General features: G+C 37.9%; 2 protein-coding genes and 1 long non-coding RNA gene across 7 annotated transcripts in view; 2 read left to right on the top strand and 1 right to left on the bottom strand.

Moving 5' to 3' along the window:
* The window catches only part of ASB5 (ankyrin repeat and SOCS box containing 5), a 26,323-nt gene extending 5,604 nt beyond the window's left edge, over positions 1–20,719 (top strand). The window contains exons 1-8 of one of the 4 annotated variants that reach the window (XM_035324123.1): positions 7,208–7,333; positions 11,544–11,611; positions 14,633–14,712; positions 15,855–15,962; positions 17,422–17,572; positions 17,705–17,839; positions 19,623–19,814; positions 20,073–20,719. In XM_035324123.1, the coding sequence (XP_035180014.1) occupies positions 11,554–11,611; positions 14,633–14,712; positions 15,855–15,962; positions 17,422–17,572; positions 17,705–17,839; positions 19,623–19,814; positions 20,073–20,200 (852 nt within the window). In that variant the 5' untranslated portion in view covers positions 7,208–7,333; positions 11,544–11,553 and the 3' untranslated portion in view covers positions 20,201–20,719. Of the gene's footprint in view, positions 1–7,020; positions 7,334–11,543; positions 11,612–14,632; positions 14,713–15,854; positions 15,963–17,421; positions 17,573–17,704; positions 17,840–19,622; positions 19,815–20,072 lie in introns of those variants that run through there. The other 3 variants (XM_035324122.1, XM_035324121.1, XM_035324119.1) reach the window with 3 other exon arrangements.
* LOC118165817 lies at positions 12,610–23,268 on the bottom strand. Its single transcript, XR_004750253.1, has 3 exons — positions 23,134–23,268; positions 18,095–18,118; positions 12,610–12,687 (listed from the first exon to the last, which is right to left on the bottom strand). It is a non-coding gene; the product is annotated as an uncharacterized LOC118165817 (long non-coding RNA).
* On the top strand, positions 22,819–26,876 carry SPATA4 (spermatogenesis associated 4). Of its 2 annotated transcripts, XM_035324124.1 has the most exons (6): positions 22,823–23,037; positions 23,115–23,244; positions 23,634–23,752; positions 24,120–24,340; positions 25,585–25,698; positions 26,611–26,876. In XM_035324124.1, exons 1-6 carry the CDS (start codon positions 22,949–22,951, stop codon positions 26,700–26,702), a joined length of 765 nt encoding a protein of 254 aa, XP_035180015.1. In that variant the 5' UTR covers positions 22,823–22,948; the 3' UTR covers positions 26,703–26,876. The 2 variants fall into 2 exon arrangements, with proteins under 2 accessions (XP_035180016.1, XP_035180015.1); XM_035324125.1 differs by lacking the exon at positions 25,585–25,698 and having other exon boundaries at positions 22,819–23,037.

Here is a 26,876-nt window from a genome sequence, read left to right as displayed (position 1 = left end):
AAAACCTACCCTCTTTTAGTTTAAAGCCACTGTCCCTTGTCCCATCACTCCACTCCCTGACAAAGAGTCCCTCCCCAGCTTTCCTGTAGCCCCCTTTAAGTACTGAAAGGCCACACTAAGGTCTCCCCAGAGCCTGCTCTTCTCTAGGTTGAAATTAATTTTATCAAAATTAAAACTGATACTCAGTAGCTGTCAAAGTGCTTTTAGCTGCAAGCAGAAACTGTTAAAATAATAACTTGGCAGAAGTTAATGTAAGCAACAAACAACTAATCATGTACTTACACAGGTATGTGGGGTCTGTATAGAAGTACAACATGACTGTTGTACTATACTTCTGACAACATGAAATGTTTATTCTTTAAGATCCTAATTTTAATTATGTCAACTCAGCAAACATATTCATAGACTATCACTTTATGCATAACTATACTATTTTTAAGTTGCATTTGAAAGTTACTTTAAAGCAGAATTTGTATTTGTAGTGTTTGAGTACAGTTTCTCAAAGCTAATTATACTATTTTTGTAGAACTGGAGAGGTGAATATGCTCTTGTTTCTTATAGGTTAAAAAAAAGTCTACTCCTGATACTCTTGAATGAACACGGCAAGATCTAAGCTACCCTTCTCTGCTTTATCTGCCATGGACATGCATGGCAGAAATGCCCAGTACATTAGTTATTCCTAGTTATCCTAAATTATGCCAATGGCTAGGATTATGCCATTTAAGACTGGAGTCCCCATCTCCTTTCAGGATTATGAAACTGGTAAATAGTATTAAGTCTGTTATTCCCTGCTTTTTCTTGTAAGCTGAGCACTGCTTGGGCAGACCAAGAAACCAGGTCCACTAAATGCAACCTGGAAATTGGAAATAATGCTATGTTACACTGTTAGAGATCCACTATTTGGAAAGCTTGATTTTTGAACTGTAGCAAATAATTAGAGAAGAGTTTTCCTATTATTCTACTCTAACAAGTTACAATTGATAATGTCACTCAGCAACAGTTGTTAGGTAGGGAAGATAGGCATGAGGCATTTTCTCAACTTGCATTCCACAGAGATCACAGTTCTATTAATAAAAGCCGTATAAGACCTCTAATAGCTTCCTGGATACAATAGAGATTCATTTAGTAATGATAGGAATATTGTATGGCATACCTATTCACCATAGCACTCAGTGTAAGGCGCCACATTTAGCATTTGTTTTTCATATGCAGCACGTAAGCTAATGGTGTAAAAATGCTTAAGATAGTGAGAATGTTCTTTTTGAAAAGTTCAGAAGGGATTTTTTTTGATAGAGCTTGTCATCCCCTCTTACATGTGGAATAACTTTGCCTAGTATGACAAATAACAGCCAAGGAAGAGTCATACTCAAAAATAAATCTCAAGATTCTAGACACTTGCTTAGAGTGGAGCAAATCACACCAACATCTACGTGATACCAGAACCATTCTCCCCTGAAGAACATAATTTTGACACCTTAAAGGCATTCTGATGAAGGCTACGTGATGCAACTAGACTGGCATGGAAATTCATGCAACCAGAGCTCTGACGGGTCTGTAGCAGCAAAAACCAAGCACAACTGTTGGTAAGCGTTGGCTCTTTCCTCACCTTAAAGAAAATCTCTGAGGCTACAGAACGTTCCAGTGAATGTATCCGCTGGGGCCTGTTTGCATGCCTGCTTCCCTGAAGGGAAGTGAACATCTGTGAACATCTACATCTATCATGTAGATTCCTTTGTGTTTTATTTTATTCCTGGTTGTATTTGCATTAGGACCTCCTTGAGAAGACCATCACCACAGGCTGTATATTACTATCAGTATCACTCACGTGTGCTTCCTTGATACATGTCTTTTCTGAAGGTGGACCTTAACTGGTCACCATCACAGATCCCATTGGCATGCTTGATTTGCTTACTCCAAGTTCACATGGAAATTCCCTTCATCGTTTTATTTTTCTGGGTGAGATGAATAATAAGCTTTCAAACCACAAGCAAGTACAAATGAAACTGTTTGAAACTGAACATACAGACCGGGCGACGAGATGCTGGGGAGCAGCCCCACGGAGAGGGATCTGGGGGTCGTGGTTGACAGCAAGTTGAATATGAGCCAGCAGTGTGCCCTGGCAGCCAGGAGGGCCAACCATATCCTGGGGTGCATCAAGCACGGCATTGCTAGTCGGTTGAGGGGAAAGTGATCATTCCGCTCTACTCTGCGCTGGTGCGGCCTCACCTCGAGTACTGTGTGTGTGCAGTTCTGGGCACCACAGTACAAAAAGGACATGAAACTGTTGGAGAGTGTCCAGAGGAGGGCGATGAAGATGGTGAAGGGCCTGGAGAAGAAAACATATGAGGAGCAGCTGAGGTCACTGGGCCTGTTCAGCCTGGAGAAGAGGAGGCTGAGGGGAGACCTCATCACGGTCTACAACTTCCTCGCGAGGGGGAGTGGAGAGGCGGGTGACCTATTCCCCATAAACATCAGTGACAGGACCCACAGGAATGGAGTTAAGCTGAGGCAGGGGAAGTTTAGACTAGACATCAGGAGGAGGTTCTTCACCAAGAGGGTGGTTGCACACTGGAACAGGCTCCCCAGGGAAGTAGTCACTGCACCGAGCCTGTCTGAATTTAAGAAGAGATTGGACTGTGCAATTAGTCACATGGTCTGAACTTTTGGGTAGACCTGGAGTTGGACTTGGAGTTGGACTTGATGACCCTTATGGGTCCTTTCCAACTCGGGATATTCTATGATTCTATGAACTCCGGTATAGCTTAAAACCTACAGGCACAGGTTTTAAAGGTGCACAGCAATAAGATGAAAATATAATCCTTGAGCAAATGATAGAGCAATCTACCTGCAAGGCCCTACAGGCAACTAGTCAAAAAACAAAGCCATGAGGAAGTTCCTGTACCGGGTTAGGGCAAGCTCAAATGCACCACCTGTATTTGGTCTTTTTTTGCAGCAGCAGCAAGGCATAGGCACCATGGGTATACCAAAATAGCATAGCTCCCTGAAGGTGATGTTCCTTCCCGCACCCATAGACTTGTTATGGCCAGAGTTCTGCTATTCACACTCTTCTCTTGTAGGAGATGTTCTCAAACATTTGCAATGCAAGCAAGCAGCGAGTGAACTTCTGCCAGGGTTGGATGATGATGGCTTTGGGGGAATGCGTTACGTGCCTAAGTACTGAGCTCTGTTCATGATTGCAGCAATGCTGCCTGGCTGGTCATAAATCCATTATGGCATGCCCCATCTGTTGCACTAGAGGATGTTACTTTTTGCTATGTCTAGAGCCTTTCTGGCAATAGCCCTTATCTCTGTCTTTATGGCTCTCATAGTAATTGCCTGAAGGTTCACTCTGGAGTGCGCTATACCATTCCCATGTGGGCTACTGGTCTCATGCCTTGGCTCTTTACGCTCTCTGTCAATATCTGAAGCCCACATTTGTTTTGGATTTCCAACTAAGAGACAATTATAATTCTGTAAAATGAAGAAGAGTCTGTAGTAGGATTGTTGGTTTTCTTTATAGTGGTATAGAAAAACAGCATTTTCTGGTTAAATAAATAGCGATAGTTTAAGAATTATCTACTTATCTGCTGGCATTGCCAAGATGTGGAGGACAGAAGACTGGTTGGTGACACCCGGGTAATGCCTGAACTTCTGCTTGACTGCTAATTATATCATTGAATTGGCCATGAAATACGCAAGTACATGCAAGCATCTTTTGTTGTTGTTGTTAAAGGGGTTCTAGTCCTGTCCTGTCCTGCTGCTGCCAGTTTCTAGTCCTGTTCCAGGATATAATGTGGCAGGCTCCATGCGGTCAATGACTGCTAATACTGCCCAAAAAGGTGGAGTGACCAATTCTAAAAGTACAAAACAGTTTGGGAAGCTAAATGCACATTAGTTGGCTTACTTAAGGAGAGCCGCACACAAAAAAACACCAATCTGTGACATCTGAAAATAGTGCAATTTTGTCCAATCCTTCTTAAGATGAATTGATGTCATTGGAGTTCAGACTGCAGACCGCAACGGTTCAGACCGTTCATACCGCATCAGGCTTCCTCATGTGTTGAAAGGTTTCAGATTTTTTTTTGGTTGTTGTTTTTATTTAGGCATCTTTTTGTTTGTTATCATAGTTGCCTCTGCGTGGCCTTACGAATAGCCTTGAAAATAGAATGAATTCCCCATGGAAAAGGAGCAACAAAATTTTCTTGCCATTTTCATTCCCACCTGTTAGAACAGTCGCCCCTGTAGAGTAAACTCAGAGTTATTTGCTGGCATAGAAATGTTTGAAACTTTACTGACTTTAATTTCAAAATAAAAATCTGGATAAAAAACATTGTGAAGAAAATAGCTTTGAAATTTCCTGTAACAGTTCTTCTGCTGGGTTATAAAAGCACTAATTATAAGTGAAATGCAACGTAGTGGTTTATTCAAAGCCTGTCAGTTAAATTAAGTCAGAGTTCCAAACTCATCGGTAGAAATCTCCAGTTTCCTTATTTTGAAACTGTAGTTTTTGCCCCTTCCTCTTGCAGTTTTTTGGATGGTTAGCTGCATTGGTCCCATGGGTACATGAATATACGAATGGACATATACATAATATGAATACTGTCCATACTTGTGTACCAGGGCAGCAAAATAGTGGTCTATGATATCTTCTCCATACATGGGTGTCTACTTAGATTTCTGTTACAGGTTTTGTAACGGATTTTGGAAATGTTTGTCTTCTATAGCAAAACAAGCAAATAAATAAATAAATAAAAATCTGAAGAACATAATCTGAGTACCAAACCTGAGTAATTTCAAGTAGTAGTGGTTTTATTACCTAATGAGGTTGAGAGAGAACTGATTTTTATTTTGAAGTTGATGCACACAGTGCATGGATGTCTGACTTGAGCAAGATCACATAGCAATACCATGTCAGGGGTGGAAATGAAATACCTAATTCTTCAGTCTTAACACACAATTTTAAGTATATGTCCATCTTCTCTTCATATCAACATCACAGTTATATTTTTAATACATTTCTAGTTGATTTCTGATGTTGGTCTAGCTTTCACTTCAAAGGAAAAAAAAATCACTCTTTATTTACGTACAGTTTTGATATGACTTTTGCCCGGAATATGAAGAGCTTTGCCTACTTTAAAGCATGAAGAAACAGCATATATTTTTACTGTGTTTTGATGTCCTTCAAAGTGTTCAAACTATGTTGGAATGGTAAGTGTCTATGGAATAGAGATACTTTTGAAGCTGGCAGATTTTTGGGGTAGTCTACCTTCATTGATAGCTTATTGCTTCTTATGTAGTTTTGTGGAGGAGAATGAGCAGGTGCTGCTGACTCTCCAGGGAGTCTTCCTCTCTGAAGCCATGAAAGCTTTCTGTGTTTCTGCTGTTTTTCTTGCTACTGTGTGGTGACACCTGTGTGGATGGTGAGAATAATAACGTGGGGGTTGGAATATCTGTGGGAAGCAAGCAGTATGACCTGCATCCATGTTGTTTGTGGCACTCCACTCGAAGGACTTAGCTTCGTTGTCAGCTGACAACTTCACCCACAAAACTCCTACAAAAACATGTAGGTCTTGTCTTCCCAGCCCACTGTCAATCCGTGCCCTGCAGTGCCAGATGCTTTGCTTATCCTAATCCTCACCACCTTCTCCTGAAAGTGCTGGGATTCCATTCCAAATGCAAAGGAAATGTAAAACTGAGATGAGCCTCTGAGCCATGCCAAGTACAGAAATTGTCATCAGTCATTTCTCACCTGAAAAATAGTGCTGATATCTTCCTGACATAGACACATGTGTATACATGTTCTTAGTAAGGCTTCTTGTTAATTTGCTGTATTTTCCCATATTTATTTTCCTGAGGAAGATACAATGAGTTGACAACTAGTTCTAGTACTAAGGTTATATATAATGTCCATGCCCTTTTGCAAAAGTTCTATTCCAGCTTTTACTTGCAGAGTCTGATTGCGGGATGTATAGAGGTGCTTATCTCAGCTGGTGAGACATTCTGGCTGATTCAGCTAGATAAAATCTGACGAAAATAACTTTCTGAAAGGAGCATAACCTCTGGGAGAGCACAGTTTTGTTTTCTATTGTGAGAATAGAAGTAGCCCACCTACTTCTGTTCTGTAAACAGTGTAATACTGTTCCAGTAAGACAGTTCTCATGTTCTGTAATTTCAAGGTAAAAAATTGTGACTGCTCTTTCTTTATCCCCTCACCCCACCCAACTATAAAATTGCTTCTGATTTTCTCTTAAAGATTAACAAGAGGGATCTAGAAAATCTCATGGAATACATTTGTATTATTCCAGCATCTTAGGGATTCATTTTTTTGTCAAGTACCTGAAAAGAACAGTACCAGCAAGCCCCAGTAATGTTAATTTCCTTCTATAAAGTTTACAGATGGCTAGTTTTTGTATTAGTAGAAAAGGTTAGTGAAGGAAGTGTTAGGGGGTGGGGAGGCAGAAGTAAAGGCAGCACAACTTGTTACTATTAGAAAGAAAACACTTAGCAGTAATTTAATCTTCGTTATTATCATAAAGAAATAGCATGCTGGCATTTTATTGTGGATTGCTTCTCCTTGCAGATTTCTGTTGTGCTGTATCAGTATGATACATAATAACAAAAAAAAAATGCTACTAGTAGGTGGTTGTCCTTGTTTTCATCATTTTTTAAGAAATAGCAGCTTTTGCTTCTCATGACAAGACTGCAGCCTTACTTTCATAATGGGATCAGACCCATTCAGGTTAAACTGCTGCAGTAATAACTATTTTTCTATCTCTTACAATAAGATTTGTCAGTGTAAGAAAAACAGATTTAGGTTTCCTGTTTTAGATTGCTTGTTATTCAAGAAACAAAGCACTAAATACTTATGCTTTAACCATATGTTTCTTTTTTGATGTAGTTATTGAAAAATTAACACATTCTTTCCTTTTAAATCGTGTAAACAGTTAAGACTCATGCTGTAGCTAAGCTGATTCTTTCTCTGCTTTAAAAATAGAAAATGCTAGAGCAATCCTTCCCTTCCCCCGCTACATACCCACTAGTCCAAGCTAGTAAATGTTACTGAATGGATTTCAGTGTTGTAGCTATTCTACAGTAAGTAACAAGAGCCTTTGTAAAAAATGAAAGGAGGAAAAAAGGTAGTAGAAATCCATTTGTGGATGTTCGTCAGACCGGAATACCTGCAGCAATGACAGCCAGACTTCCCTCCAGAAACAAACAATGACAACAAGCACTGCTGTTCAGAGGAGCCACAATCTCCCCAAAAGACGCCTAGAAAGTATAGGGGAGTGTCCTGCAAAACGAAAAGCTAGCTGGGGTATTCTGACCAGCCAAGGTTAGTACAGCAGCCATTTCAGAAACTGTATACTGAAATACGCTAACCTGACCCAATTTACCATGTTCTAGGTCTAAACTGTTGTTGTTTCAGCTGTAATATAAATGCATGTTTATGTTAAAGGCATTCTGCTTTCTTGCATGGGTTAACTCAGGGGTGTTGAGGGTATTTTATTATTATTATTATTATTTTTTCTGTACTCTTATCAGGTGATCTAAAATACCCTTTCTTGTTTATCTGTCTTATTTGTTTTATGGAAGTGTTTAAGGCTTGACTTACCCTGACTTTTGCTGTCCGGACACAAGGTAACTGGATACTGAAGGCTAATTGTTTACAACAGCAAATTAGAGAATGAAAGGAGGGGGAGGAGTAACTTTATATATAAAGAGCAGTTTATAGGTAACAGAAACAGGAGGCAATGGAAGAACTGACAGCATTATTGTGTCCTGAACTGAGATATTAATGACAAAGTTATAATTCTAAGGGTTTGCTTAGAAAAGTACTTATGAGGTAATTAAGTTACTGTACACAGACCTTTTGAGCAGTGAAAAACAAGCTATATTATAAAAGAAGTGCTTAGGACTGATATTGCCTGAGACACGTTTTCCTTTTATTTCATAATACAAATGTGTAAAAGGAAGCTTTGAGTAATCACGAGAGTCTAATAGGACATTTTTTTAAATGGTTATCATAGTCATAATTAATATTGACCACATCCCAAGGCTGTGTGAGGGGAAAAAAAAAAAGACAAAAAATTGATATTGTTGATCATGTACCAAAGCTAAGCGTTTCAAAAGTGGAGATGTTAAAATACTCAAGGAAAATGAGAGTATTAAAGGGACAGGAGACAGGAAAGAGAGATTTGATAATGTTGTGCATAACAATCAATTCACCATATAAAACATAGCTATATGTTACAGAAATACCTTTGCTAATGTCCAGTACTGACAGTTCTAGAATTAAGAATTAAGAATATTCAAGAATTAAAGCACAATTGCCATAGCTTCCCAAGTAGCTGTTTGAATGCAATAGTACTATTCACCATTTGGGCTAAGATTTCTTGTTAGTAACTGTTATTTATGAACATTTCAGCTAGTTAAGTCAGCAGTCCCCCAAAAAACAACTTTCTTCATTAGACTGAAAAGAAATTTTACAAATGTTTTGTCTATCAGTGTTAGCATTAGCTGCTCCTTGAGGGTTGGGCTCCTTTGCTAACCCTAAAACACATTAGCCCCAGTTAGCCAAGTTTTGGAAAGTTCAAAATCACAGCAAAATACGGAACGTAAATTTTTCTGAAGATTTTATCTTAACATGGTTTAGCTACTTACAGCCTCCTTGTGACTGACCAGCAGGGTGTATGTACTTACTGAGTGACACCTGAAGTACCAGGGGACTGCTGTTGTAATTGATGCTTCTGGTTGTTGCAGTTCACTTGAATTAACAAGTATATCTAATACTAAATCTGAATGAGGCATTTTTCTTACCTCTCTGTTCCTGTCTGTGGCAGTTACTGAATCCTGATTTTGTTCTCCAGGCACCCTAGCAGAACAAAGGAAGAGGAAGTCATACAGCAATGCATAAATTACGCAGATTGGAAAATAGGCTAAAAGTGATGGGGTGGCAGGGGGCATATACCAACGTTAAGATTTAGTAGAAGGGAAAAAAATAGAGGGTCTATAACCAGGCTATTTAAGCAAAATCTCCTGAATGTGGCAAAAAATCAGCACACACTGGCCCCAGCTTTGCTGGCCAGTGGGCTACTGCCTTTATGGCTAGGAATTACACCACAAGCTGTATGCACTCTGGCAAACTGGGAAAATACAGAGAATTCTGAGCACAGCTTGAGGAAAATTGCTGGCAGTCTGGCTTAAGGCTGAGACTGGTTTTGATGAACAAAGTTACTTGAGGCAGAAATGCTCCAAAGCCCCAAGTCAGCCAGTATTCCTCTTCTGTCAGCTTCTAGTTGGCAGTCCATTGAAAAACTTGTTTTAATAACAGTCCAAGGAAACAATACTAGCCTTACAATGTCACCAGCTGCTCCACATGCTTAAGTCAAATCCGATGTGGGTCTAAAAGTATCTACTGATTTAGAGGTTAATGTGATTTTAAATCTTCGTGCTCTAGCTATGGCACACAGAGTTTGCAAGCTACTTTGGTCCAGAAAAATATCCAGCCAGTTGTTGATCCTCCAAAAAGACTGAAAAAACAGACTGTGCATGAGTAATGGGCAGGGGAGTTGTTGCTGTGCTCTCATGTGACAGGAGAAGGGGCCTGACACGTTTCTTCCTGGGTGTGCAAGGCCTGGCTTAGAGCCAGCAGCAACAACTGCTGCTGCTGCTGCCATCGTCACCATCATCGCCTTCACGTAGCACAGTGTTGCTTCTGTCGGCACCTGTCTTTTTTTTTTTTTTTTTTTTTTGAGGCTTTTAATACACTGTAGTGGCTCACGTTTCTGTTAAATTGCAACAGCAAGTGCTCAGGATTTAGGAATTGTTAAAAGCCATGTTGCTTGGGCCACAGTGATTTGATCCTCTAATGCCGGATCGATGGTGTTCTGAGAATGCATTAGGTTTAGGTTTATATAAAGAAGAAATACACCCTCGGTATTCTTGTATGTTGCAAAGGTTGGAAGGCATGTTGTCAAGGGCAGGAATCCACAATAAAAAAGAGCTAACTTCTTTATGCCCCATCCCTAAAAGAAAATTCCATTCTTGTCTTTGTTGTGGCCCCTGCGTGTTTTAAAAGCAGTCATCTAACCTAAAAGTTTGTTGGTGGATCATCGTTATTATCTAAGCCTGAAATTTCAGAAGTTCAGTGCTCTCGTAACTATAATTAAACCATGCTTTCAACATACACTCTAATACTTAAGTACTCTGGAGAAAAATGAAAAAAAAAGCTATTGTATCAGTTTTACAATTTGAGCCTTAAAATTCCATCTTTTGGTTCTTAGTTATACGAACCAAATAGTTACAGTTCCAGAGTTATAAAATACTATGAATGGATGATGCTATGAAGGTGGATTAAATAAGGGCTTTGAAATATTTTATGGTATTGGGAGAATACTATTAAACAGGCGATATACAATTATAAAATATTATATTCAGGTTGTGAGATCCTACTAGATATGGAGATATAAAATAATCTGAATACTAATTTATTCATTGAATATAGTACCAGAATGGCAAGAGTAATGTGCACATTTTGAAAGTCTATGTGATGATAAGCACTGGAAAGAATACTGGTGTCAATCAATCAAGGTTTCATTTTTTTTTGTATGTGTATATTTACATGTTTGTGTATGTATACATATTTATATATTGTTATAACACATAAAGTCAAATTAAAGCAAAGACGATTTAAAATACTGAAATGAAATGCCGCTTGAACGGATGGAATGACTGGGTCTAATGACTTTTACTAAAATATTTTTACTCAGTATTTTACTACTATGATCATTTGTGCAGGAATGGCTCTCAGGTAATTGTAGGTAGATGTAGAGGAGTGCAGGTTATATGAAAATAGGAAGAAAATAACATTAATGACAGAAATGGATCAAAATCAGAACTGCAAATCCCCATTTTTAGGGGTGGACTGAGATTTTCACTGCTTAGATTAGTTATTAAAAACAGTTTAACAGCCCAAGAATTGTTAAGAACGTAATAGGCAATAGTGAACTGCTAAAATAGAAACTCATTTCACTGAGCAAATCAAGGAGCATTTGCAACATGTTCAGAATATCTCTGCTTCTTTCTTTTCTAAGAAAATAGGAAAATGACTTACAAACATTTGGCAATGCTTCCCTTAGAAATCTATGGACTAATAATGATGTTTGAGGATACCAACTAATTGCATGAGGTTAAAAATGGAGGAGTTTGTTTTGCAAATCTTACTCGGTTCAAGGTTCTCTTGATCTCACTAGGAGTTTCTCTTGGGTTGAAATTCAGGTTAAGCTGTCTTGGAAGGCAAATACACAGATGCTGGCACTTTTGTTACATTAAAAAAATGAAACGTGGGAAAAAAAAGGCCACTGTCCTTTAGCATAAGAAAAGAAACTGGCAACTGCACATGCTCATATCTTCGGAGCTGTGTTTACTGCAGGGTGAAAGTTCATGTTACAGTGAGCTGCTGATCTCCTTCCAAACATAGCTGGAGAGTACTGAGAACAGGCCCAACTAGCAAGAGCAGGTTCATTTATTTATTTATTTTTCAGACTGAAAGAAATGAGTAGGATTTATAATTGCAATTGGTTGGAAGTGCCATGGGGAGACGGAGATTTAGGTACTGTATGATACTTTGTAATTTTGTTTTTAACTATGACTGAATATATTTATTCTTTCTTATTAGTGTTTACTAAGCAGTGCAGGCTGCCCTTCCTGGTAAACTCTATGCCAGCAAGCTTGGAACTCGCGTGGCTTCTAAATATAGTTCGAGATGCTTTGTATTCAGCGTCTGTCAGGGACTACATCAGTAGGGACTTAATACATTAGCAGTTTTGGAACAGGCTGTGTTTGCTAATACTGCTGTTACAGACAACGCTGATTTAAAATTTTTCCTTATTTATATTCTTGTTAATGCTTTCTAAGTAAGAACCATTGCAAGCTTGTAGATTAGCAGAAGGCAGTGAGCTAGATAAAGAATTTATTTTAAGACAACTTTGATGTTTATTTATGCTGCATATTTATTTTTAACATATTCTTGTCCCTGTGATATTTAATTATTATTATGTTTACCAATAAATTAGTTGGAATGTGAAAGATTTTTTCCAAACCTGGTTTGCATATTTTTTTTCCTGCGGTATTTTGCTTATAGATTTTATTTCTAATAGAGGTGGTACAAACATGTAGGTTTTAATGGATTTAGCAGAAACTGTGAGTGCTGGATGCCTACTTGAAGGCTGGGATATAAGGTGGGCCTAGATGCAAAACAGAGCTCAGAATGGGATCTGGCATAATTTGCTTTTCAAATTTCACTGACATTGTAATATTAACAGTTGTTCTGAGCAATCCATGGGGGAAGGAGATGGAGGAATGAAAGGTGTTTTCAGATATAATGGTGTTCAGGAATAATGGCGTTTTCAGATTCTGCTTGCATCTTCGTTCAGTTTAGAATTATGCAAAGCCACAAAAATGTCCAAAGTATGAGTGCACTTAATAGGGATAAAGACTTTATAGACTTTACAATATTATTAATAGTTTTTTTTTGCTATATAACAGTTGTGTCTGTTTCTTCCTGTTAATTTAGGAGTAGGCTAAACCATCAAGAGAGAGAAGTTCTTATCTAAGGAGAAAGGGGGACAACATTTCAAAGGCAGCCTCTAAATGCAGTTTTTAACTATTTCTGAGGATTTTTTGCAGCTGCCAAAAGGAGAATTTAATGAATTTAGCTTCATTTGAATTAGAACAACATGAGTACTGCTTCAGATACTGCTGTAGAAGGAGGAAGACATCAGTCAAAATTCTCATTCAAGCTACTACAGTAGGGTAACTGTATTTGAGCTTATTTGGATGGCAGAGAGGAAATACCGGTATTTTGTAAAAATCAGGTCAGTAAGATTTCTGAGCTCAGTTGTTGTTGTGTAATATTCCTTAAAATTCTAGTCAGTGTGTATGTCTTTTGGCTCAGTAATTCCTACGAGAAATAAGAATTGCAAAATACTGCATTTAATCTTGGCAAGGATTTTTTTTTAGTTTTAGTAAGTTTGCATTAGTTACACCAGAAAAAAAAAAAAAAAAAGGTAACATTATAACATTAACTTTTCACTCTGATTTAAAATATATCTGTAATATAGTAGCTGCTAACAGTACTATTACAAAATGGCTCGTTTAGGGTTCCTTTTGTTCTCCTCATAGAGTTATTTCCAATTAGAGTTCCAGTTTCAATTCTTATAAGAAAAATATGAACAGAGAAAGAAATGGTACAGGAAGAAGACAAAGAACAAAGTCAGAATCATTCTGTTTATCAACTTTACATCTTGGATGATTTCAACATAATGGTAATAGCTGGCAACAAATCCATAGCATGGTTCCAAAGGTGGAACTCCAGCCTGCACAGGTAGTTGACATAAAGTCACTGAGCTGGGGGATTGCCCTCAAGTGGCCATGATAATTAAATGATGATAAACATGGCTGGCCATTTGTGTGGCTGTCTGCTTCTAATGAACAAAGATGTTATAACTGGTGAGCTAAAAATACTGTATAAACTTTGGCAAGGAAGCCAAAAATGTCCTAGTCCTAACCCATACATTCATTCCAGACAGCTAGGTGAGAAAACAATATCTGCCAGTGTTAGGAAGAACTGCAAGATTTAGAAAGTTGCAGTTTTCACCAGTAATTACATCAGCATCTTAGAGTTCAAGTGACTTCTAACAGGAATAAGTATCAATAATTCATAATGTATTTTGAAGATGGCTCTTTCTTACAGTCTTTCAAAACTTGATTTGCAAAATTCATACAATAAAATCTTATCAGCTATGCTTGCAACCCTATCTGGCAATGAAAGGGCTGTCAGCAGCCATTATTCTAGAGGAAGGGGCAGGCTCTTCAGCAGGAACCACAGGGGGGCTCTGGGACTTGGGTTGGAGTTAGGGGTTGTGGAGTTTTTTGTTTGTTTGTTTGCTTTTTTATTGGGTGGGAGGGGGGTGCAGGACAAGTCTTGAAAATAAATGCAAACCTTTACTTTAAGCATAATTACCTATTCTTAGCGCTAATAGCCTTTCAGGAGTTAATATCCTGTTCCTACGATAGCAACCTTTTGCAGTATGAATTCTCACTGTATTTCTCTTCTTGAATTTATGTAGCAGCAGATTAATCTCATCATGCAGAGGGATTTCCAAAACGTATTTCTAATACTTCAGCTTTCTGCACTTTTTCAGGCAGGTTTATGTTTGTTTTAGGTTTAAATACCAATTTGTTGAAGCCTGTAAACTTCTATATGATAGGTGCTAAAACAAATTATATGATTTTTAAAAATAAATAATGAAAAAGTAGAAGTTGGAAATATGGCAATCACTGCATCTATTACACCACAGCAGTGCAATTAATATAGCAATGATTGTTCTCCTCTGTACTACATAATCATTTATTATAGATGTTTACAGTTAACAATGTAATATAATACAGTTAATAATATAGTTTTTACTGTCTATAAACTGATCTTTTTAAATACAGTCTCTAAAGGGGAACAGTTATTTCCACAGGACAGTTGACTTCATTCTGTGCATTATATTTTCTGCTTTGCTCTGTGCATTCCAAAAGCCTCCTAATTCCTATGGTTTACTCAATAAATGTTGTTATTATATAGGTTCTTGGGCAGATCGCTCACCTCTGCATGAGGCAGCCAGTCAAGGACGTCTTCTTTCTCTAAAGACTTTATTGTCACAGGTGAAGGCTGTGTTCTTAAAATTGCTTTCCTTTTTAATGTTACTCAATTTCTCAGCATATATAATTAATGCAGATTTAGTATGTTTTGCTTTGCTTTCATTCACCTGAACTTTTCAGAGCAATACACACTTACAAATTTTCAATACAATAAGATATAATATTTACAGTATTTCCTCTGTATGTTTTAAAACCTCAAAAAAATAATCTTTACCAAAGCTGTAACTAAATGTCTATCAGTCTTCCCCTCCTGTGTGGTGTAAATCACTGTACTATAGAATTATCTGAGTTGGAAGGGGCCCACAAGGATCATCTGCTCCGCTGCTTTAAGTCCTTAGGAAACAGAGCTAGCCAGGAAGATAGTTGTTAAGAGGGAAGTATCACTGAAAGATTAGGTTTGTTGCACAGTTGTGATTAAAAGAAAAAAAAAAAAGGATTTTGTTAGCAAAGGGAGAGACTGTATACCATGACATGTTAATATTACAGTATTGTCATTAGTTACTACAATACTGATAAATTATACTAAATAATACATTTGATGAATACAATTATTAGCTTTTAAGAATTGAACAGTAACTACTGCAGCAAATTTTAAGAGTGTGGTCTTTTTATCAACTGGAGAAGTGTTCTCCTTGCTAGAACTTATTAGATGTCTCTAGGTATTTCAGACTGTAAGTCAGAGAATCTTAAAATCATGGGGCAGTTTAGACTCAGGGCCTTACTGGGTTTTAAAGATCACCAAGGGTGGAGATGCCCCAACCTCTCTGGAGCCCTGTTGCAGGGTTTCACCATCTTCACTGTGAGATTTTTTTTCCCATATAACTAATTGGATTTCACCACATTTCAACTTGTGTCTCTTGACTTTTGTCCTGTTGCTGTGCATCTCAGGAGTCAGGCTCCATCTTCTTTATATTCCCAGTTCTAATATAACTGATTAAAAAAAAAAAAAAAAGCTGTCAACCTATTGTTATTGTTACCTACGTTGATTGAAAGATTCTTTATATGCTCACTGAAGATTTAATTACTGCAAGTAGAGTTTTAAATCTATTTAGAGTGTTATGAATTATTCTTTTGAATAGTAGTATGAGCAAATGACTCTTAACAGCTTCTTTGTGATCTTTATATGTCATTCATATCTTGTTTAGGGTTACAATGTAGACACACTAACTATTGACCAAGTAACTCCACTTCATGAAGCCTGCCTGGGAGATCATGTAGGATGTGCAAGAATCCTTCTTGAAGCAGGAGCAAATGTAAGGGTGTTTTTGTATATGAAGTCCAATGCTAACTTTGGTTTAACTGAGAAGGATATATTCCTCGATTTTTTTTTTCTATATTGATATTTCTCTGTACTCTCCCTATTAATTGCATTGATTTCATTTAATTACAATAAGTTGCTATCTGAAAGGCAGAAAAGGAAAGTGATGGGTCAAAGAAGCATCATTAGGTTAAAAGAAAAAAAAAATGAAAAGACTACATACGTATATACATTAAGAGTAGATCTCAAACAAAAGAACAGCAACAGGAAAAATAGATGGGAGTTGGGATGGCACAAAGACAGATTAATGGAGAGAATCTGCTAGCAGTGTGTCACCAGCCTTATTTCTCCTCTGAATTTCATTACATCATTTATCTTTTAAACTTTTGAATGTGTCTCTCCTTGCTGGTTTCCTCTTCCACTGAGTGGTTTCTTAGAGACTTTTAATATATCTGGAAATGTTTTATCACATCGTGCTTGTGTGCTCTTAAAATTCTTTGGCTCTTTTTGGTACTCCTGATATAGACTCCCTGTTATCCCAAATCAAATATAAGAATTCACAGACAATTCTCACTACAACCTGTGACATCAGATTCCCCATCAGTTATAGTTTTCCAAATCTCTGATCTTTGTAATGGAAATATTTAATGTCCTTACAATTAAATTTTGAGAAACATCTAGAATATGTTTAAGTGATAGAAAAAAAACAGTTGTTCCAAAAAATAATTCCTGTCCACTTCAGCTAGTACCAGGATTCTATAGATACAAAACTATAGATACTATAGACAAAAGTATAAGAACAAATTCTATTTTCCTGTCTTATTTTTTTGTAGTACTTTTAATTGTTGGTGTGTGTTTGGGGGTGCATGGAAGAGGATAGTCAAGAGTCCTCTCTCCAAATACCTGTGCTTTGGTATCATCAGCCCTCATGATTTTGCCTACTCTCTCTCATCATTCTCTCATACTGAGAATATTCAGTTAAACTGGGGGATGGCTACATTGGTATGAGAACAGCAAACCCTATTAGCCTTGTCTGGTCCCATGAAATATCACTCCAACACAGAGATTAAAAACACAGAAGAAAATGGCAAATAATTCCCATATGGAGCTTGCTGTCTGACAGAGCTGCAGAGAAGGTCCCCATTACAACACAAGGCATGGATTTTTTGTATCAATGAAAAGAGCTAAGTGTAATTACTTTTGAAAAGAAAGTTATTTACTACCCAAATAGTCTTCAGTATATCAAGTGTATTTGGTTTTATTTGACGTGGTTTAACAAGAATACCAGTGAACTGATTTCACCTGGGGAGTGTGGTGAGGACAGTAGCACAGGGACTATCAAGCTATTTTATTCTAAACTGTTATTCTAAACTTTTTTTTAACAAGTTTCAAACCATATTCTGTCTAAAAAAAATCTTTCAATTCTGTTCTTACCTAGATTTTATATATTCTAGGTAAATGCTACAACAATCGATGGAGTGACACCTTTATTTAATGCATGTTCGAGAGGCAGCGCAGCATGCGCTGAGCTCCTGTTAGAGTATGGTGCCAAAGCTCAGTGGGAGTCCTGTCTTCCATCCCCAACTCATGAAGCGGCCAGTAGAGGTAAGAAATTACTGCTGAACAAACACGGAGTAGTAGGCAAATGTTTCAATAACAGTGTTAAGAAGTGTGTCCAGTTTTGTCAATGAGACAGCTTACTGAAGTTGAGTAACCTGTTATGCGTTGTACTGCCAGGACACAGCGAATGTCTGGAGGTACTGATATCCTGGGGTATAGACGTCGACCAACACCTTCCCCATTTAGGAACACCTCTGTATGTAGCGTGTGTTTCACAGCAGATCCATTGTATTCGAAAGCTTCTTTATGCAGGTACGTAATGATTTAAATAAAAGTACTGCTAGTTTGTAGAATTAAGCATGCTGTACTCACTTTTGAAGTGAGCTGTGCTCAATCAACAAAACTATAACCCTTGCTTGCAGGCTTCTATTTGCAAGTTTACTGTGGTGTGTGCTTACTCATAATAACTTACTGAATCTTTCATTATTTTGCGGCATAGCAAGCATACGAGGGGAAAAGGGAACAAGACCAATAAGAATGAGTGTGTTCAGAATTTTCAGAACCTACCTCTGCTTTGTAGATGTTCATTTTCTGTAAGAAAAACAAAGGTAAAATTAGCTTTGAGAAAGGTGTAGGTGTTTTTTTTTTTTTTTTTTTTTTTTTAATATAGTAGCCATTGTGTTTTCAACAGATTTTTTTTTTTTTTTAGCAATGTAGTCCCACCCTTTTTCATTCTTCAGCATATTCTGATTGATCTTTTTTACAAAGCATAGAGGCTGAACTGCAAAAAGAAGAGGTAAGGTGAATGGCAGTTGGTCCTAAACTTCATTTTATGTAGTTAATCAATAAAAATAGAAGTTGGAGGTTCAAACTCTTTCAGCATAAGTCCAGAGACATAATCTGCAGAAGGGATCATTTGTTGTGCTTCAGGCAATGAGATACAAGGTTTTTGCGTCCTGCAGAACGTATCCCCAAATATCCTGCAGAACAATGAATGAAAACGTATGTTTGAATAATTACAGCCTTGCCATCACTGCACTTCCGTTGTTTTTTTCTAGTTAATTACAGGTTACTTAAGCAAACAGTTAAATTATTTCTTTTTAAGTCAGTTTCTTTGCTTTATTAACTATCCTAGTTCATGATTTCTAGGTTTAAGAGACCCAAAAATAAAACTAACATGTTTTGGGATTTGAATACTACAACACAATAAAAACAGTAACAGGATATTCTAGATTCATTATTGCCCTGATGTAGAAAAGGAAATGTAAATTGACAATATAAGTAACTACTTATCTGAATTTATTTGATCAGTTTGTGAGAGTGTATTAGAAGGTGAAAAGCAAATAGACAATGAAATAGACAAGAGAATTATACTGGGAAAGTATTCTCAAGTTGTTAAGACTGCTAACGGTGACCTATTTGGACTCCAAATTGAATTGCTAGGCCTGTGATATTTTAACGTTATTTTACCCATGTGGGAATTAAAAAGGACAAAAACTTTTAATCAGTTAGAAAATTTGGTACAGAAGCTAATTTTTGGTCTCAGTAGCTCTCTCTTAAGATTTTTTTTTTTGGCTTACAAAATAGTCTAGAAAACTATTGGGGTAAACCCAATTTTAGGAGGGATTAACAGCTTGCTTATCAAGGAAGTTCTTCTATACTATCTATTTTGCTTAGCTCTTGTGTGGACATTTTTTTATGAATAGAAACACATTATTGCAATTGAGTTTAGTACATATTAATTGAAATACTCTAGTTTAGCGATTCTTTTTGAACACATAAGGAAAGTATATATTTGTAGTAAATTTTCTTAAACATGTACTTATATTTTTTTATAGTTTTTTTCTTCTTTTTATAAAGTGTTTTCCCTTAAAATCTAGTTCTGTCTAATAAAACTATCTAGGATAAGTGTTTGGGATCAGAAGAATCACCAATATGATTAGTTCTCATTGTATGCAATAAAATAAAGTGGCTAAAATAACTGTTGGAATCCCCAATCAGTGGATATTTTTTTTGTTTGTTAGCATCATCTTTAGCTGATTACAATTTTAATTAATCTCTTTTTTACATTTCTTTACATGCATATACCCACCAGGTGCCAATGTGCAGAAAGGAAAGCATCTGGAAACTCCACTCCATGCTGCTGCCCAGCATTCAAGTACAGAGATCGTAAACTTACTCCTTGAATTTGGGGCAGACATAAATGCCAAAAATACAGATTTTGAGAGGCCTGTTGATTTAGCTGCTCCAAGCAGTTTAGTGGAGAGACTGCTGCTACTCCATGAAGGTAATCAGATAATTTCTGTAAGCAGGTTTTTTATTTAAAAAGAAATTATTTGCTGAACCTCCCTGACCTTGCTTTTTTGAATATATGCCTGCTTATTAATAAGGTTTCCCCTAGTCTTTATCTATAGAGGAAAAAAGGCCATAAAGAACAATGAAAAAGGATAAAGAATTTATATTACAGAGATACCATTATTGTGCAAGGCTGCTGTAAACCAAAACACTGGCTCTTATTTAATTATACATCTCTTTTTCTTTGCAGCCACACCTTCTTCTCTTTGCCAGCTCTGCCGACTACGTATCCGAAATTACATAGGAAGAGCCAGACTGCATCTTGTGCCACAACTCCAGCTGCCAACAATACTGAAGAATTTCTTGCAGTATAGATAACGTAGAAATTAACCTTTAGAAACCTGAATAACAAATACTTTTTCTTCTTCCTCTGTTTATTGTATATTTTACCAAAAGAACTGCTGGGCGGAAAAAAAAAAGAAAAAAAAAGCCTTTTGCGTATTACTTTAGAAAAAAAAAAAAAAAAAACAAACACACATCTTTTACACCTGGTGTTGATATGCAATAATAATTGGGAGCCATTCAGCAACTGGTACCAAGGTGCTAATAAGGCTGAATTGAATGTGTGCTGATACTCTGGGAAATGATTGTATAGCTTTAGCTTAATACTAATTACTAATTAGCTTTAGTGCTGTTAATTTTAATTGTATTTATACTTTAAAATTTGTTTGACACACCTGAGCTGCAAAAAGTTTCTTCATTATTATTTGTTAAGTTTGTCCATTTGGAGTCATTATTTTATGTTTTTAAATTTCTGGTTTTTGCGTACCTAAAATTACTTGTTAATAGGTACACTGTATCCCTTGAGTAAAAAAAATAAAAATGAATACATATCCATTTTTCTTCCTTTTCTTTATAGAGACAATTCATTAACGACAGTGAAAAATTCCCTTAATACTTTCTTACTGCCTGTGCTGTGAACTGGAATTCTGTGCTATGAACTTTTTTTCCAGCCATGCATAGTTTGTAGATTCTCTAACTTAAAAATTAGTAACGTTACAAGTCTACAGATTCTAGGAGAATATTCCTCAGAAGCCTTAGTTCTGAGATACTTTCTGGTACCCTCTTGTAACAGGATTCTTTGGGCTCTTTCCATATTTTTTCATAACAGTATTCTATTATAACTTAGGGACATACTAATTACTTGCCTCAGAGAAAGACATTATTGTAGGGCATCTGCAAGGTTTTTTAAGGCTACTGCATCTTCAACCTGAAGTTCAGGAGGTGCATGTACATGTATTAAAATGTATTTTATTTATTTATTATTACTTCTTCTACTGTCTATTTCATAAACAGGTTCCCAACTCCAAAAAATGTGTTTCAGAATCCCAGAATGCAGGCATTTCTGTGACCATACTGAAATTATATTTCTCAACTCTTTAGCCAGAGAAGGGATGCAGACAGCTCCAGTGGACATCAGAAAATCCAAAGGATTTTTACTGCACTCATGCTCTTGCATGGTAATGATATTCAGTCCTATCACAAAAAGGTGATCTGACTAGATAATCAAAATATAGCACTCCTAATTTTGTCTTTTAATTTGATCTTCATTCAAGAACTTCCTAAGTGACAGGCACTCAGTTCCCAAGAACCAAAGCATGATATCTGAAATTTTACCACTTGCCCTCGTGATTCAACTTCTTCCATTCCTTTTTGGTGACTCCTTTCAGTAGTTATGTCAGTATGGAAAGATGCTAAGTGAGGAACTAACTATAGAGGAAGTTTCACAAAGAAGAATGCTTACTCAGTTGCTAATTTATGTCCACCTAATAAAATCCAGTTCTCTGACCCTTATCCTTGTTAAAATGAATATTAATTTACATCTGCTCCTTGCAAAAAACTCCAGTGGAAGCCTCTTCTGGAGTCCCTCTAGAGGAAGGTTAGATGGGTTAGGACCCCTTACTGTGCATACGCTTCTTAACAGAAGTTAGAGTACGTAGTGAGCAAGTTCAGTAGTTTTGTTTTTCACCCAGAAACTAGTAATTTATTGGTTTTATGTACAACACCATTACTGTGTATTACTTCACGAAACAGGATAGTGCCAAGTGAATCATGGCACCATCGGACATTTATATATGGAATACGATCACTCAGGCTCTCATCTTCAGGTGTGAGCTTTTCAAATTCGACTCAGGAAAAGTGGCATGACAAAAAGATAGTGTTGCTGAGAGTCACATTACAGTGCCTACCATCTCATCTCACCTCCCCTAGATATGTTCACATGCTCACGGCATTTGCAGTGTCTATTACCACTGATCCCTGCAATCATCCAAAAAGCAAACGAGATCATTTTAAGTGCTTGCAGCTACAGGGAACCGCTTCCTCTTTACTTCTACAGAATGGTAGCCTAGCAGGGAGACTAAACCACAACCAGCTGGCAGTAGTACTTATAAGCCTTCAGTCTCAGGTAACATGCAGTTCTGCACATAATCTTTAATCTTTTGCTACCAGATAATAATATGAAAATAGAGTCACTTGAGCCAACTGAGCCAAGTTGGACAGGCACAGCTTCTGTTACTATGTAACAGGGACAAACAAAATAGGGAATGAGGGTTGTTGCCCTGGCAGGACTGCATAGTGAACAGGTCCTTGGCAGATCAGACCACTCTAATGCCACATACCAGAAACACACGCTAACAAAACAACCGACCTTAGGAGTCTGTAAAATCCTTTCCAAAAAACGATCCTTTGTTTAGCCAGAAATTGAAGAAAACTGTCACGTTTGTACAATGGAGCTCTGATGGGTTGAACTCTTAGCATGAGGTAAATTTTAGCTAATATCTTAAAACATGAGGAATCAGACCTGAAACAAACATTGAACCAGGCCAGAACTCTGGTAAAGAAACTACTACAGCACAGCCAATCTGACAAGAATCCTTCTTCGCCAGCTGCCATACCTTTCCATGAATAAAACAAAGGCGTAGTACGGCCGCATGGGGAACGGCGGGGCGATGAGGCCCGTCCCGTCCCGTCCCGCAGCGCCATGGCACCGCCCGCCGCGCGGCCCCGCCCGTTAGAGCCGTTGCGGCCGTTGCCGTGAGGCGCGGAGCGGGGCTCGGCGCCGCCATGGCTCCCCGTCAGCCCGGGCTGCCCCGCGCCGTGCTCCGCTGGCTACAGAGCCTCGACCTCCCCGCCTGCCCCAGGCACTGCCACAGGTGCGCCGGGCCGGGCCGGGCAAAGGGGGCGAGGAGCGGGAGCTGGTGCCAGCGCCCCTTCTGTATTGTCTCGGCAGGGACTTCTCCAACGGGTACCTGGTGGCGGAGATCCTGGCGCGCTACTTCCCCGCCGAGATCCGGAGCCGCGCCTGCGGGACCGGCAGCTCGCTGCCCGCCAAGCTGAGCAACTGGGCCTGGCTGCGGCGGGTGAGGGCTCCACGCTGCAACGCGTGATGCCCCCCCCTTCCCGCCCCCTAAAATTTCAATGGGCAGTTTGTGGCTTCTTAACGAGGTCTAAAGTTTGTCATTTGTCATTTTGAGCTCCTGCTCCACAAGAATGAGGTGTGTAAAACTGCCACAAGTGGGATAAGCTGCTGCTCTCAGGAATTCTGGGCTTGCCCTCTTGGTTGGTACAAATTTCATGCTGAAAGCTTGTCTTGGTGAAGTAACCTTTCATGGGGCAACAAGAAAAATCTCATTTGGGGTAATGAATTCAAACAAGACAGGCATCTTTGCACTTGGTCATGCACAAAGATACGTGTGTGTGTACATATATATATGCATGTATATATATATATATTTCCTGTTGCATAAAGTTTTTTGCAAAACACAACCTCAGCGTGGCCCAGGAACTGATAGAGGGAACAATTCACTGCAAACCAGGAGCAGCAGAAAGGCTGGTGCAGGACATCTACTCCATGCTGACAAACAGACGGTGAGTCGATGGTGCCTATAGATGGCTTCAATGGTGTTGATCAATCAACGTTTCTTATATCCTAATTTGGCAAGAAATAGCACAGTCGTAAACAAAAAATGTATTTTAAAGCCAAATTTGACTCTGGAAGAAGAGCTTGAGGAGCTGTAACTAAGTGGATTGAGCCCACAGCCCTGGGTACTGACTGCTTCTCGATTCCGTTCAGCTCCTAGACTAGCTCTTTACGTATCATTTTGGTCAAGCTATTAGTTTGTGTATTGGTTTCTATTTATTGAAAATGAAAATAACATACATTATAGAACTGTAAAAACTAATATTTAGCCATTTCTTACTGTAATTAATTCCTAAACACTTTTTCCCCCCCTAGTATTAAAAGTCTTCAAAACAGTGAGATTGATTTTACAGACTACTGTTACCAGACACAGTTACCGATGGTTGCCAGATCAACAGCTTCCAAGGCTATCAAGAACAACATTAGGCTGACAGAAATAATGATGGAACCCAGTGTTACCATAAACAGACAGAAGGCTAATGCCATCAGTAATATGCACATGAGAATGAGAATGCAAGAGAGGGAAGAGGATCCACGTGAGTGTTTCTCTTGTTGTTTTTTATTTTCCTCAAGCAGGACCAGAGCTTGGGACAGCTACATTTTCCCACAGCTACAGCTCAAAATTTCTGAACAGCTGCTGAAGGCAGCAAGTAGCAGGTCTGCTTTGGTTGTCTTTGTCTCACTTGCCTCAGTGTGGCTGGGGAGTCCTGTGAGAACCTTTAGATGTCTCAGTCTTGCAGATGTTTGCACATACATTGGTCATGGATCAGTCTCATCACAACCAGTTCACCCATTCTGAGGTTTGAAGAGATCATCAGGCTATGTAGTTCAACCTCCTTTGGTCAAAGATGCTCTGTGTCAATTAAAAAACATCAATCCTATGCCCATGGCATTTCACAAAATAGATTGAGTTCTCTGGTCTGTTTTCATATTGAAGCCTTTTTCTATACTTCTGTGAATTTTCAGTATCCTTCTGAAAATGCTGGCACCAAATCTGAGCCTAACATTCCAGGAGTGGTCTCTTCTATGCCATAGACCAAGGCTCTATTTTTTTCTGTTTTGTGTATTGCATGTACTGGGAGTATGAGCACTGAGAGCTTTCCAGCTTCTTGTTATCAATGGTAATTGCAGGAGTAAACAAAGCTTATGCAGACAGAAACTGGAAATCACATTTCAAGTACTGTTTCTTCTAACTTTAACATGTTTGAAGAGGCTCGAGTATTCTGATCAACAGACATCAAACAAATAATTTGTTCTGGATTCGCATCAGGATGTATAAAGTTTTCATTTTTTTTTTTTTCTGTTGTTCTTTTGTTTTCTCCAGTAGAGGACCTACTTTGCCAAGTAATACGTATAACTACAATGACTTAATGATTATACTCTTGAAATATTTTGAAGTTGTTGAAATTCGGAATGTGTGCTTTCAAGACATACCTGTGCAGTCTCAGCATTTTATCTCATGCTTATTTATGAACTCATGTATATTGTGTCCAGAAATGCTAAAAAATGCTAAAACTCATTTGTTTTTTTAAAACATATGAAAATTATGTTTGAAAAGAAAATACAGTGAATTTTCAGTATACAATCTGTTTAATATTTCCCACTCTCTTTAGAGGGTTTATTTTATTTTTATACAGCTGCCATGGTTGTCTAGGTGTCTAAGTCAAGAAGGGGGACAGGGACAGCAAGTGTTTTCAACTAAATTGGGGAATTGATCAACAAAGTAGTCAGTTGCTTGACATACTGCTGAAATGAACAACTTGTGATTTTTGTTTTAAAGGACGGTTTAACATTAAACGAAGTTTCAGACAGCGTACAGTTTACCATCTTAATTGCACAATGTCCTCTACAAATTTAGCTAGTATTCCAAAGGAAAAAGCGTTTGCTCCATCATGTAAGTTTGTTTCTCACATCATTTAAGATTTCATTTTAATCTTCTCAGAATATAACGCTGGGTGGTTTTGGTGTACTTTTGCTATACAGGCAACCAAGAGATTCCATGTTTAAAAGCTTGGAAGAAATCAGCTACAATTTCTTAGTAAACAGAAGGTTTAGAGGGGTTTGGCAGTACTTTTTTTTTTTTTTTTTCTTTTAACATAAAATTGCTTCAAGGTTTTCTCTGATCTTGCTTGCATCTGCAGAAATTATTCTGACATTCAAAAGTGCTTCTCTTACTTTCCTCAGAACTTTATTTTGAATATGTTCACCACACTGAGATCAGTTTTTTCTCCTCCTGTTACATAACGGAGATCTTCATTTTGTTGAATCTGTGAATGGCTAGATGATATAGTCCTTACTTAAGCAATAATCTTGCCTGCACAGGGAACTGTAGGATTTAGTCCAGGAAAAGCAGGAACTGAATCAGCATAGTCAGCTCTGTAGCAAATTACTAAGCCCAGCATGTAGGTACGCTGAACCACATGATGGTCCTAGACACATAGATGTCCTCTTGTTGGGCAGCTTTGGGTAGTGAAAGCAGTAGTCACAAATAGAGCTGACTGATCAGTTTACAGCTTGTTTGTATATGTTCTTCCATTTTCCCATCGAGGACAGTCTGTATTGATTTAAATAAAACATACCCTCAGAAAATAGTAGAGCTTCAACTTTATCTGTAAGGTTAAAATGGTGCCTTCACAGGGGAAAATGAGGCTTTCTTTAAAAGTTTAATCAGTTAAAAAGTTTGTACACTACATTTAATTCTGATTAAAACAACACTTTTGCCTTTAAATGATGACATTTTAATACTTCTAATCATCACCCTCCTTTTTTAAAAATAATTTTACATTTTCTTCTGACTTGGTTCTAGATTGCCCAGGAAGTAGAGGCAAAACAGATATGCATTCTGAAGAACCCCAAGAGAAACAAGCTGACAGATCCTCTGTTACGATGGTTATTTAGCACCTTCCAGGATACCACTGAAAGGATTAACCAGAGAGATGTGGAACTTTGAAACACAAGCCTCATTCCAGTTACAGTTCTGTTGACTGAATAATCAACAAGAGAAATCTAAGCTTACTGCCTGTAGGGAACAATTCTATTTTAAGCCAAATAAATTAAAAAACCTGGTTTAAT

This window comes from Oxyura jamaicensis, chromosome 4 (assembly GCF_011077185.1).
Source record: "Oxyura jamaicensis isolate SHBP4307 breed ruddy duck chromosome 4, BPBGC_Ojam_1.0, whole genome shotgun sequence".
NCBI lineage: Eukaryota > Metazoa > Chordata > Aves > Anseriformes > Anatidae > Oxyura > Oxyura jamaicensis.
Note: the sequence above shows the minus strand (reverse complement) of the source record. Positions and strands in the feature narration are given on the sequence as shown.

What these genes read in the sequence shown, in the direction of transcription:
- SPATA4 (XM_035324124.1), top strand. Translation starts at nt 22,949, where the DNA reads ATGGCTCCCCGTCAGCCCGGGCTGCCCCGCGCCGTGCTCCGCTGGCTA. An exon ending in ACTGGGCCTGGCTGCGGCGG is followed by an intron (nt 23,245 to 23,633) that starts GTGAGGGCTCCA and finishes TGTTGCATAAAG; the next exon opens with TTTTTTGCAAAACACAACCT. An exon ending in AAAAGCGTTTGCTCCATCAT is followed by an intron (nt 25,699 to 26,610) that starts GTAAGTTTGTTT and finishes ACTTGGTTCTAG; the next exon opens with ATTGCCCAGGAAGTAGAGGC.